This window comes from Onychomys torridus, chromosome 16 (assembly GCF_903995425.1).
Source record: "Onychomys torridus chromosome 16, mOncTor1.1, whole genome shotgun sequence".
Lineage (NCBI taxonomy): Eukaryota > Metazoa > Chordata > Mammalia > Rodentia > Cricetidae > Onychomys > Onychomys torridus.
The window spans coordinates 1,014,342-1,028,487 of record NC_050458.1 but is presented as its reverse complement, the minus strand read 5'-3'; the positions used below and the strand labels follow the sequence as shown (position 1 = coordinate 1,028,487).

General features: G+C 40.8%; 1 protein-coding gene across 2 annotated transcripts in view; it reads right to left on the bottom strand.

Moving 5' to 3' along the window:
* The window catches only part of Cpq (carboxypeptidase Q), a 472,588-nt gene that overhangs the window by 77,723 nt on the left and 380,719 nt on the right, over positions 1-14,146 (bottom strand). For both annotated transcript variants that reach the window (XM_036209105.1, XM_036209106.1), the window contains exon 7: positions 1,388-1,589. In XM_036209105.1, coding sequence (XP_036064998.1) covers positions 1,388-1,589 — 202 coding nt within the window. The remainder of the gene's footprint in view (positions 1-1,387; positions 1,590-14,146) is intronic.

The window sequence follows — 14,146 nt, the reverse complement described above, 5'->3', positions numbered from 1 at the left end:
TTTTGACATCCACAGATCATATATATATGGTTTTGGATATACCAAATAATTGTGCACCATTCTAAATGGAAATATGGATTTCAGAGAATTTGAAGTTTTTGTTAAAATATGCATAGGACAAATGGACAGAATTTGAATCTTCCATCATAACAAAGAAAAGACCTAATTTTTAGTTATGGATATTAGTGTAAATTTCCAAACCTAAAATATGACTTTAAAACCCACAATATCTCCAGAAGACATTCTTTAAAATGTGAATCTGTGTGGCTGCTGGTGAAATCTGTTTGTAAGCAGGAAACATAGCAGCAGAGGTGGACCTGGAGAGCCTATCTTTGTACATATATCATGTGAGAGTTCTGGAAACAGTAATGTTAAATAGCTGAAAAGCTAGGCTTTCCATTTATATAATGCAAATGCAGAACAATTTGCAGGATAGATATCTGGATAGTCCTTTCAATTATGGATATAATGGTATTGGAGGCACAATGTAGGTTCATAAACAATACCAATAAGTCTTTGAATGGCTGGTCTTGGGCAAATTTGTAAAGCAGCACAAATTTATATTTTTGAAATTTGTTCCCATCTCTGTTCCTATAACTCATATGTGTATTTGCATTTCACAATTCCATTTCTGTCTCTGGCTTAACAGTTCTGTTCAGGAGATTCATACCACAAATCATCAAACAAGGTAAGTTAGTTTATGCCCAATCTATGGTGTGTGTGTGTGTGTGTGTGTGTGTGTGTGTGTGTGTGTGTGTGTGTGGTCATGTTTGTACTACAGTGTTCCTGTCAAAGACAGAGATGAGAGTTGGTTCTCCTTTCCACCATCTGGGTCCTGGAGATCAAACTCATGTTTGAAATCCTGATGGCAGGTGACTTTTTCCACTGAGCCATCTTCTCAGCCCTATGTCCAAACCCTTATCAAACACAATTATAAGGAAGCATCCCACCCTCAAAGAATGAATCTTTCATTGTAACAGTTCAGATACAACAGTGTGTGGGTACAGCACATCAAAGTCAGTGAGGGTCCCTAGTAGAGGCTAGGATAGAAGGAGTGGTCAGCACTGACTGCCTTCTACTTTATTTCTCAAAGCTTGGTTGTGAAATCATCAAACATATCCTTAAGAACAAATCAAAATCAACAGCAGATTTGGAGGCTGAATTATAGAATCATTCACTGCAGGTCTTGGAGAGGGGAGCACAGAGGAGAAGCAAGCACAGAGCAGGCACCATTCTCCCAACCGTGGAAATAACCAGAGTAGACCTCAGTGATAACGACACAGGATGCGCATGCATGGTCTGCCAGTAGCCACTGTGACATTTAAACAGAGATTTTATTTTAAATTGGTGACCGCATGCAGGACATCATCTTCACTTCTAGTCTTACCAGGCACTCCAGCTTGGATCCAGAAGTTAATATCTGTTCCTTCTCCATCACTAAAGACGTTGGTGACATTGAGGGGCTGCAGTAGACTCATGACCTCCTTCATGATAGCCCTGGCCTTGTCACTGCCGGTGAACTGCAGCCCAGTGGGTAGGTAGGTGCCAGAGTCAGACTCCATCACCAGACTGTAGTTGGAAACATTTGCCTAAATAAAATTTAAAAAGAGATAAATGTCTGATTCCTATCTACTGCTTCTGTGCTATCAAATATTTCACCTCCTCACAAATTGCTATCAAAATAATATTACTCTGCCTTGATCAATATCTACTCTGTGTATTTCCTGATGGTTCTAACATGTACAATTTCCCATCCTGGGGTTTGCCAAATCAAAGAGTTAACTGGAAAGTTACAAAAAAAAATGTAATGGAAGGAATGTAATAAAACTGTACATTATTTTTATTGCAATAATAGTTTTTGAACCACTTTGCTTAAGGCACTACTGTATTAGAATGCAGGAGAAGTAAAGGAACCATCAGTCTTACCCAACTATGTACCTTGTAAGCTCAAGAACAGTTGCTCTAGCAAGACCTGCCCACTGTGCAACTGTGACACAATGAGAGTAACCAGCCCTTTTCACTTTCTGATCGTATTTACGTCTTGCTCCAGAAGACGAAACCCATGCTGAGTGCCGTTATTAGGCCAAGAACCAATGGCTAGACAAGTCAGAGTTCCTAGGGAAGGAACTAATAATAGTATGCTGTTAAATGGCCATAGTATTAGACTGACTTCTATAGAATTAATTCCATAGATTAATGCATCTTTCACTCCTCATCAAAGAAGCTTCTATTTGCACTAGATGGTGACTAACACAGAAAGTAGCTAAGGGCCAGAAGCAGAAGATAAAAGATTTCAGGATGGGCGGTGGTGGCACACACCTTTAATCCCAGCACTCAGGAGGCAGAGGCAGGTGGATCTCTTTGAGTTCGAGGCCAGCCTGGTTCGAGGCTCAAAGCTACACAGAGAAACCGTCTCGAAAAACAAAAAAACAAACAAACAAACAAACAAAAAGATTTCAGAATTCACAGTCCTAACTTGAATATACCACACCTCATCCTCCCAAAACTTAGAGGTAATTGCCAAAGAAGGGGCAGAAACTCTGTAAGAGGCAGAGGTGGTGAATGGCTACAGGAGACAGTGTGTTCTGGACAGAGCAGGGTAGCAGCACACAAAAACACACAGCTGTTGTGGCATGTGCAAGCTCAAGTCAGATCAAACCTCAGCATAGATGAGGAGGTTAGGCCCACAATCCTACCCCTAGCTCTGGAGAGATTGGCAATTGTGAACTGCTGGAAAAGAAATGGTCAGTTTTCTGTAGGAGTACAGCCCCTGGTGCACTGACCATGCTCCGGTGGAAGGCTCCACATACAAGGATATATGGGCAGCACAAATTATTCTTGATGGAGAAAAACAGAAGACACAAAGTTAGGGGTGATGGATCTGAGAAGAGTTTGGGGAGGGGTGAATATGATCAAAACACACTGCACACAATTCTAAAACAAGTTTTTAAAAAATGAGATTAACAAAGCAGGATCCTACTCATAGCTGTGTCTTCATTTAATTTTCAGCGAAAGGTCCAAGGTCCTTATAATAAATGCAGCCAGTTTTGCTCTCAGCTGTAGCTGCTGCCTATTGGTCCTATCATTTGAATGACTAATGTGAATAATATTCATACTTATACCCTATATTAAGGGCTCATCTAACTGAATATTGCTGCAAGGTTAACAGATAGATGTGTAATCTGGCAGTCTTAATATTTTTCTCTACTCTACCTCTACTCCAAATATTGCAGGAAGGAGAAAAGTAAAACCATAATATATCTTGTAAATGAAAATAGAATTGAGCAATCTTAGATGTGAAGGTTCTCAAGCTGCAGACAGATCCTGTGTTTTCAACAAGAAAGGCAGATGAAATGCTTTTAACTACATGCTGCTTAGGTTAAAAGTGGAGCTAGTTAGCAGTTTAGTGGCCATACCTGACACTAAAGAGAAGTGTGGGATCATTATATTTCATTCCTTATACAGCAACTATCACTCCTGACTACCAAGGAGAATGACTAGTCACCCCATCTCTACTTATATCAACACACCTTGAACCTTGCCTTCTCTGTCTTCAGGATGTGATAAATGCTTTTATCTAAGTTTGAGTACAAACTTGTAGCCTTTTTAAAACCAAAGTAATAGTGGTTGCATGAATCTAACTTACCAGGGCTTCTAACACATCTTCTAAGTGACAGGGACTTTGCAATGTCACTGTGCAATGGCAGGATAGATGGGTGCTCAACACATAATGTAAACAAAGGGGTTTCCAGAGATGCATGGGTTGTGACCAGGAGAGATGAAGAGCCTAGGCTTTGGAATTATCCAGTCTGAGTTGGATCCCCATGCTTAACAATCTTTAGCTGTGTGCCTTTCCTTTTGATGTAAACTCCCAGTTTATTCTTCCATGAAATGGGGATGGTAAATCACACCTAGTCCATAAAGATTAGAGAAGCTGCGGTTTGGACCCAGGTATATGGGACATTTGATAAACAGCAACATCACTGGCTTTTCTCTTTTTAGTATTGAGCAACTCAGATTGTCAAGGATGGTGCCAGGGTAAAGTGTTCTGTTCACTGATTATGATGACAGGAAATAGGTCTGCAGCACTTCTTCCAAGGCAGGCTTTGTAGAGAATGCTTTACCACTCATCCTACGGGCTGCTAAGCTAGTATAGTTTTCCTACAAGTGCATACAAGCCTCTGAGGCTGAATCAGCTTACCAAACTTCCTCAAAGTTACCTGGCTAGCCATGGATGCTGTGGGCCACAGGAATATATCATAAGAACTCAGCTAGTTATAGCAAAGTCACTATCTGAAGGGATCAGGGAATTCCTCCAGAGGAAGCCAAATCCCAAGGAGTTTTTGGTGTTAGTTGGCTTGTTATATATCAGCTGTATTCTGTTATGAAAATCATGTGAGCCTTCATAGTTTTCCCAATTGACTTTTCCCCTAGAAGGGCTAACAGTGTGGACTGATCACTCTCTGGACATACACATTCCAGGAATTTGGAGAACAGCTTCAGGAAAGGCTTTCTCTGGAATCAGATATCTCCCTAAGCTACTTTCAAGGAAGCACCACCCAGGTGGGTGCCCAACTTCCTAGGACTAACAATAACAGCCCACATGCAAGTCTCCTGACTTAACATAAATTCCACAAGGAGACACCGCCCAGGTGGGTGCCCAGCTTTCAAGGACTAACAGTGATAGCAGTCCACATACAAGTCTCCTGACTTAAGGTAAATTCCACAAGAGGACACCACCTAGGTCAGGTGGACATTAAATAATAGCTTTACCCAATTTAGCTCGGACCCTCCCTTCTTATACCGAGACTTCTAGGACACGGGACAGAGAAGAGAAAAGAGAATGGAAGAACTAGATGGGTAAGAACTTGAGAGGAACAAACCAAGATGGGGAAGAACTAGATTGAAGCACTAGAAGAGAGTACTAGAGGAATGAGATGGAAGATGAGGAAGAGCCAGATGGGGACGTACTAGCTAGGTAAGAACAAGCTGAAAAGGCCCTAGGTGAGGCAGAATCAAGAGGAGAGAATTAAGATAGAACTTAGAGGGATCAATAGATAAGTACAGAGAGAAATCAGGCAAGAAAGAAGCTACGCACTAACAGAAAATCACAACATGTCCACACAGTTGGGCTTGCCTGGCAGACCGCCTAGTTATTTCCAGTTCAGAATAGCCATCTTAGGGGTCAGACATCTCGTGGGACTGGGACTCTGTGGCTTTGCGTGGTTGCGTAAAGCATGCATGCAGCCATGTAATCTACATGCATGTGTGGAGTACCCACACGAGTTCCTGTACGCATGCACGGCCCAACCTTTATAAAGCCGGTGCCATCTTGCATGAGCCCCCCTTATCTCCTCACCCGTGTGTGTTTCACACAGGCCTGTCACCTCTACCCTCTTTAATAAAAACTCTTCTGTGGATTTGTCATGTTCGGGACGTGTTCCTCACGGTAAGAGCACCACATAATAACTAACACGCATGAGAACAATACTGAAGCTGTGTATATAGGAAGTTATGCCAGAGGAATTAAAGCAAGTGGACTATAGTCCTCAACATTAGTGATTCTCTCTCCTGAGCCCCTGGGATGTATAATATGAAAGCTGGTCCCTCTAATATTATACAAGACATGGAGAAAAGTGTATGGTATGAGTACAGCCCCATTCTGCCTTTCATCACTTTGTGTCCCATCTCCAGATGGCCACTTCTAATTTCAAGCCACAAGTCTTTTGGTCAGGGATACGAAGAGTACAGTCAAACAAATGAATAGATTTTAATTTTTACACAATCATAATTTAGTATACTCAGAATTTATTATTTCTGCTAATAAAGTAATTTAATTAAGCACAGAGAGGAGTGAGGACACAAATAAAACATCTTGCTACACAATTTCCTTCAAATTAGGAATCAAAGCCTAAAACAAAACTTCCCTTCAAGCCAAATAAAACAGGACGTGTATAGACATTGGCAAACCAGAATTCTGGTGTAGATAGAGAGATACTTGATTTCCATCCATGTAGCTGCTGTTAACTTGATAGCAGTGTGCTATTGTTTTCTACTCTTATATAAACATTGCCATATGTTTCCCATAAAGAAGCAAGAAAACAAGCAATACACCATACGTGATACCACTTTTTTCCAGTTATAGAGTCATTATCTAAGCTTTGGGACACCACTCTTTACAAAGGAACTGGAATGAACCACTGCCACTCAGGAATGTGTGGTCACAAACATCCAGATTACTCAGCATGAGCAGCTCAGTGTAGACAGGGAAATACATCACTGTTAGTGACAGGGAGGAGAGCCATGCCGCTCCCTGTCACCCATTCTCAGTGCACGCAGCAAGAATTCTCATTGCTTGTTTGCAGAGCATAGAGAAAAGCCTACTTCTTGAGACAAAATGCTTGGTTGCTGAGATGACCAACTCTGAAAAACAAAACAAAACAAAACAAAACAAAACAAAACAAAAAACAAACAAACAAAAACAACTGGGACGCATGGAGGAAGAGTCTAAACAGCTCAAGGATAAGTCAGGATGTGATCTGTAACCTCACTTCTCTCTTAACAAAGCTGGTGGCTGTCCATTAGGAGCCGTGGAAACAATCCCTCATTGCCACATAACGCATATTACCCAAAGCAGAGGAGTGCTCTCTGTGACCCTCTACTACAGTTCTCAGATCAGCTACCATCTGCCAGGGTTGGGGGTTCACAGCTATCGTATGCTGCAACCACATCCTGCCACAGTTCTTTCTCCCCTTTATTCTTTTTCTGTTTCTTTTTCTTAAGGGTTGAGCAACTCGGCCAAAAGCAATTTGGTAACCATTAGCACTCTTTGGCTGATATGCAAAATTAAAAAGAAGGAAATATACTGCTGAAAATATGTATTGAATATTTTAAATTGCTTGCTTTGTCATATAAACACAAGGATGATATGTGTATTATTTGCTTTTATAAAATTCCAGATGATTATTTTTTTTAAAATATGGGTCCATGTTCCATAACTTCTCCTTTTATCCTTAAAATTAGTTTCAGTTTTGTTTTAAACATTTTTAACTTTCTCTTAACATAGAGAAAATAATTCACCAGAAAGTCATGAGGAAATATGCCCATTTCTCAACATGTCTTTTTTTTTTTTTTTTTTAATTTAAAGTGACAGTGAAATACTCAAATCAAATGAAAGGAAAGGAACCTCACAATTATTTGAATTAGTAGTCTAGTGTCCTCACGGGGCAGTTCTCACGGGGCAGTTGACCCCACACCACTTTCAAGCTGTTAATGCTTCACAGATGATGGTGGCAACGCTGTTTGGTCAGGTGGCAAGCTCAAAGAAAATTCTGAAAGCAAACCATCTCATGTGTGCTGGGTGGCTGTAATCATTCATCATCTTCAGGGACCCTCCCCCCAGGATGGCAGGCATCAGCTCTTTATAACGCTCCAGGCCCAACCCAGTCCTGACGGGAGGCCGGGCAGAGAAACATCTCTTACCATATGAAGTAAAAAACAGATTTTGCTTTCTGGTCAGGTCTATCCTGGAGCTCAAACTTTGTATTTCTGACAGTCTCCAGCATTTGATTCTGAACAGTCATGGGTACCCAGGGGAGAGGTAGGAAAAGAATGATGACAAGGTTGAGTACCATACATTATTTTCACTTGACAGCTAAAGTAGCTGAAGCTTGGGAAAATGGGCAGCCTTGGATAAGTTACATTAGTACTAAAATTGTAGGTACCTATTGCAGTTTAGCCTCCATTGTGCTGGAGACAGGAGCAGAATGAACAGCTCCCTGAAGCCCATGCCTATCACTGTGGAGTGTGTGTGCAGAGGTACTCTACTGTGGGACAATCCTTGTCCCATTTTTACAATGTCATCTGAAGCACTTGGGTTGCAGTGAATTCTCTCCTTGTGCTAGTCAAAGGCCATTGATAGCTCTTAAATGTATTATGACATATAACTGCTCTATAAATGTCACTATGGCAACTGTAATGAGTCAGCAGGCTACAAATAGTGAATGAACATAAGCTAAAAGATATATTTTAGTTACATAGGAAATAGGACTATATTCATTCTGCTATTTGAAAAATAATGAAATATCTAGGGTATTTGATCAATTGGCTGTAAGTCACATTAATGTCTTCCAGCACAGTCTACAGTTTTATTATTGATGTAACAACATAATTAATGAAAGTCATGGGACTTAAGATCTCACGGTGATATTTTGATTTCCGTTGTGCCATACATTGGCTCAATTCTTCATGTTGCTGGCTTCATAATCATTTCCATATGGAGCTATAGAAATATCCTATACAGCAGCTTTCTAAGGACAGCTTTCTCATCTTCCATCCCTTTCAGTCCCTCCTGCTCCATTACCCTGTCAGTCTCTACTTGTCCCTACAACTCTTCTCCTTCTGTAGGTTCAAAAGTCAGAACTGAATCCTCAATGAGAGAAACACTTCCTTCCACTGATCCCCTTCCTTGATACCAGGATCTTTAAGGGAAGAAACAGGCACAGCTCTGTGTTTGATGAGGCTAGTGTGCCTGACAGCAAAGTGTTTTCTCTTGTCCTGTTTTTGGTTGGGAAGCCTACATCAGCCTCTTTAAATGTCTCTGAGATTATAGCTGACAGCTGGGTTCATTATCTTATAGCCAGACACGTCATTAAAAAAAAAAATACTATCATTGTATTAATAAAGGTTCTCTAGATGAACAGAACTGATAGAATGAATCTCTCTATGTATGTGTGTATATGTATGTATGAATATGCATATATACACATATATGTGCATAATATATATATGTGTGTAATATGTATACATATGTATGTTATTTATTAGAATAGCTTACAGGCTTTGGTCCAGCTAACTCAATAGTGATTGCCTATGAATGGAAGGTTTAAGAATCCAGTTGTTTAGTCCATGAGGCTGGATGGTCTTCAGTCTACACCAGAATCCTGAAGAAGTAGGCTCTAATGCTAGTGAAGGGACAGACTTGGTAGGTGAGGTGAGAGCAAGCAGGCAAAGAGAGGGCTTCCTTTTCCCATGTCCTTACATAGGCTGCCAGCAGAAGGTGTGGTCCAGGTTAAAGGTGGGTCTCACCACCTTGAAGGTCTGGATTAGAAGTGGGTCTTCATACTTCAAAGATACATATTAGAAGTGTGTCTTCCCTTCTCAAATAATTTAAGAAAAAATAACTTCACAGGTGTTCCCAATCATTTGGATTTTAGTTAATTTCAAATGTAATCAAGTTAACAACCAAGAATAACCATGATAATAATATTTTTGTCTTGAAAAAAATAAACTGCTTTATACTCAAGAACCATCACAGTCCAAAGCCACTCTAACCAAACTCATGAGATATCCCTCTAGGAAAACAGACAGCACTTCAAGACTTCTTGGTTGTGACAATATTCCCATATGCTTTATTTGTTCAAATACTTTACTAATGCTAGTGAGGATCTGAAATGTAGCTTTAATAAGAGTTATTTTTTAAGCATGCTTTTCCTTTCCCACTTTCAAAAGCACAGTAGTGGGTCTGAAGCTTCTTGAAAAAAAGTGAAAGCCTAATAGAATCTTCAGGGATCTTGGTTCACTCAGTGAGCTCATGACTCACTTCTTTCCAAGCCTTTCATGATGAGCACACCACAGCCCTATCTAATGTGCTGGCCTGTTGCACTTCATTCCATTTATGTTTTCTCCTTGTTTTGCTCTTATAAAAATTCAAGGCCTCCTATAAGTAAAATTCCCAAGGCCAGATTACAAGAGTCAGGAAATGCTCAAGAGCCTAGAAGAGGCAAGGGACAAAGCTGTGCATTTCCAGTTTAATAACCGCATGTATGAACAGCTCCATAAACACTGATGGGGAAATGTACTGGGGAATTGTAGACAAGACTCTACTGGCAAGCTAAGAACACTGTATAGCTCTAGCTGTGGCTGCTGATGTAAGAGGGAAGATAGAGTGATGCTCTACTGAGCTTCCATTATCTTGGAAAAGAAAGCAAACCTCTATATCCTTGAAATAGCTGCTGTTGGGGTCTCTTGTGCATGTTTGTAATCCCAACTACTTAGGCTGAAAGAGGAGCCTTGCAAGTTCAATGCCACCTTTTCTCAGTAAAAACAGACATCAGGGCATAGAGAGATGGCTTAGAAGTTAAGAGCACTGGCTGTTCCTCCAGAGGATCAATTTGGTTCCCAGAACTCAAAGGCAGCTCACAACACCTGTACCTAGCTCCAGGAATCTAATACCCTCATCTGGGCTCTGTGGGTACATATGTAGAGTGTATGCACACATGCATCAATAAAAATAAAAGATTTTTAAAAGTAGAAAGAGGGCTGAGTATATTGTTCAGTGGTAGAACACTTGTCTCAGTGACCAAGGGCCGAAGCTTAACCCTCAGAATTGGGCAAAGAAAAAGGCAGCAGTGATTTTTCAAGGATTCATGTCTGTGGGGAATTATTTTGAGTGTCTTTATAATGATGGATACTGAATAGAATAATGGAAGTCTCCAAGGACATTTTTTTGAACATATTTGCTTTTATTATACATATGAACTCACTCATGCTATAAGCATTTCATGCATTCTCAGGTTTTGCATTCATGGGTCCCATAGCAACCTGAATTTATAATCCAATAACTTGGATTATAAAGTAGCACCCCTATTAGCCTAATCAGTCTTTCTTGGCTGCAAGCAATATTCTTTTTTGTTGTTTTATTTTTCGAGACAGGGTTTCTCTGTGTAGCTTTGCGCCTTTCCTGGAACTCACTTGGTAGTCCAGGCTGGCCTTGAACTCACAGAGATCTGCCTGGCTCTGCCTCCCAAGTGCTGGGATTAAAGGCGTGTGCCACCACCCCAGGCAGCAAGCAATATTCTTTTTTTTTTTCTTAAGACTTACTTTATTTTCTTTTTGTTTTGTTCTTTTTTTTTTATTATAGTTGTGCTTTAATTTTAGACATCAGCCATGGGTTCCCCTGTCCTCCCCCCTCCCGCCCCCACCTCCACCTTCCCTCCAGCCCCTCCCCTCCATTCCCATCTCCTCCAGGGGATTCATTTAAACCTGGTGGATTCAGTACAGGCAGGTCCAGTCCCCTCCTTCCAGGCTGAGCAAAGTGTCCCTGTGTAAGCCCAAGGTTCCAAACAGCCAGTTCATGCACTAAGAACAGGTCCTGGTCCCATAGCCTGGATGCCTCCCAAACAGTTCAAACTATTCAATTGTCTCACTTATCCAGAGGGCCTGATCCAGTTGGGGGCTCCATAGCCTTTGGTTCATAATTCATGTGCTTACATTCGTTTGGCTATTTGTCCCTGTGCCTCTCCAATCTTGGTCTCAACAATTCACATTCTTATAGTACTCCTCTTTCTCGACAATTGGACTCCTGGAGCTCCACCTGGGGACTGGCTGAGGAACTCTGCATCCACTTCCAGCAGTTATTGGATGAGAGTTCCAGCACAATCATTAGGGTGTTTGGCCATCTGATCACCAGGCTAGGTCAGATCAGGCTTTATCTCGACCATTGCCAGCAGTGTACAGAGGATGTGTCATTGTGGATTTCTGGGGACCTCTCCAGCACTCTGCCTATTCCTGTTCTCATGTGGTCTTCATTTATCATGGTCTGCTATTCTTTGTTCTCCCTTTCTGTTCTTGATCCAGCTGGGATCTCCTGCTCCTCTAAGCTTTATTTCTCTCAAACCTAGCCCTTCATTACTCCCACTGTAGTCCAGGTTGTTCCTGTAGATCTCATCCATTTCTTTGTCATTGGGTGATCCCTGTGTCTTTCCTAGGGTCCCGTTTTCTAGGTAGCCTCCCTGGAGTTGTGAGTAGCAGTCTAGTCATATTTGTTTTACATCTAGTAGCCTCCTATCAGTGAGTACATATCATGTTTGTCTTTCTGAGTCTGGGTTACCTCACTCAGGATGATTTTTTTCTAGATCCATCCATTTGCCTGCAAACCTCATGATGTCATTGTTTTTCTCTGCTGAGTAGTACTCCATGTGTATATGTACCATATTTTCTTTATTCATTCTTCAATTGAAGGGCATCTAGGTTGTTTCCAGGTTCTGGCTATTACAAACAATGCTGATATGAACATAGCTGAGCAAATGCCTCCAAGGACATTTTTAAAAGATGCAGAAACCTTTAATTATTATAACATCTTTTCCTATATATTGGTCATAAACTAGAGTAAAGGACAAAATATTAAGTCTTATTTTAGTAAAGATGTTTATTCAGGGAGAAAAATGAATTTATTCAATAGCTATTGGGAAGAAGCTGAGGTATGGGCAGCCATGCATCCCTATTAGTCCTGGGCAGACTTAGTTTTCATGCCTACCTCAGTATGATTATTAGTGAGGCCCCATTTTTTTTTTTTGCAGCAATGTCTTAGTTTTAACAGTAAATCAAATGTAAAAATCACTTACAAAGACCTGGATAGCACTACATGGGGCAGAGATTGCCAGCAGACATTGGTTGTCACACTAAATGTGATGCATTTTATGAACATGTGTCAAAGCCAGAAAGAAACTACAGGAAAGCCTGGATAAAACCTTGGCAGAAGAGATTATGCTAATCCTAAGAAAAAGCCACTATTCTGGAGGTTCTTGTGTAATGAGAATCATGCTTGTTTATAGTATAGCCCCAGGAGCCAGCCAAGAGGAACCTTGAAATATTTGACAAAGGAAGAAATGAATGAAGGGTCACTAAGCTATGCATCAAGATATTGCCACTGAGATATGTCACTTTACCAGAGCAGGTATGGCAAAGTCTAAAAGCATAAGGCAAGTATGTTCTACAGAAAGTACACCCTCAAATATCACCTGTCTTTTCCAAAATTTTATAGATGCTAGCAAAATATTCCAGGGCAGAGATCATAAGTGACCATTGAATCACAGATACTGACTGAATACACTTGACTTGTGCCTGGAAACAGATCCCTGTCTTCTGGGATCTGAAACTGTCCACTCTCTTTATGTCTTAATGGTACTCCTTCTCAATTTTTATTGCTTTTCTCAGCTCTTTGGCCTCTGGGTATTGAGTGGTCAGAAACAGTACTAAAACTCCTTGTCTTTCCCCAGTTTAAACCCTGCTGGAAATTGCAACCAGTTTTAAGTGATTTTATTTTGTGATGAAGTTCAAGTGCATGTCCCTGTATCTTTCTCCTGAATTTCCCATTCATATTAAACAGCTGTTCATGTGTTAGTTTCCAATGCTGATGTAACAAATCACTACAGTCTAATAATAGGAAACAAAGAAAAGTGTTCTTTTTGTTATAAAGTGTACTCTTGCAGGGCTAAAAGCAAGATGTTGGTAGAGCTTATGGGCTCCTTCTTGAGGCTCTGAGAAGCCTTTCTCTTTTTTTTCCTAGACCCCCGAGTATACTAGAATATTTTAAGGTGTGTTAATTTGTTCATTTTGCATTAGTTTAACTCTATGAAACTGTGTTACTATGCCAGTGTAAAACACCTAATGGTCTAATAAAGAACTGGCCAATAGCAAGGCAATAGAAAGGATAGGTGGGGCTGGCAAGCAGAGAGTATATATAGAAGGAGAAAACTGGAAGGGGAGAGCTAAGATCTAGGAGCCAGAGAAGGAGGAAGACTCCAGGGACCAGCTACCTAGCTATACAGCAAGCCACAGACTACAAGTAAGATTTATAGAAGTAAGAGAACAGGAAAAGCCCAGAGGCAAAAGGTAGATGGGATAATTTAAGATAAGGAAAGATGGCAAGAAACTAAGCCAAGCTAAGGCTAGGCATTCATAAGTAATAATAAACCTCTGTGTGATTTATTTGGGAGCAGGGTGGCAGGCCCCCCACAAAAGAGCAAAAACCTCCAACAATACCATAGGCTATCTACATTCTTTGCCTCATAGTCCCATTATCACATTGCCTTTTCTCTGCCCATCTCTGCCTTCTTTTGGTCTTCTGACCTCTAAGGAGGAATGAATTAATAAACAGCAAAAGCACTGAGATCATTGAGTCTGAAAATGTTGATAGTCATTCTCAAGACCATGTCCAAATGCAACATATCAACTAATTCAGTTGCTCTACTTTCAACATCCACCTGGATGCCAGCAACTCTGGACCTCACTTTCCAATAGGAGTGCTGTGCTAGTGTCCAGATTGTCTTTCCATCTCTCCATTTGGCAGCTTCCTTTCTGCACA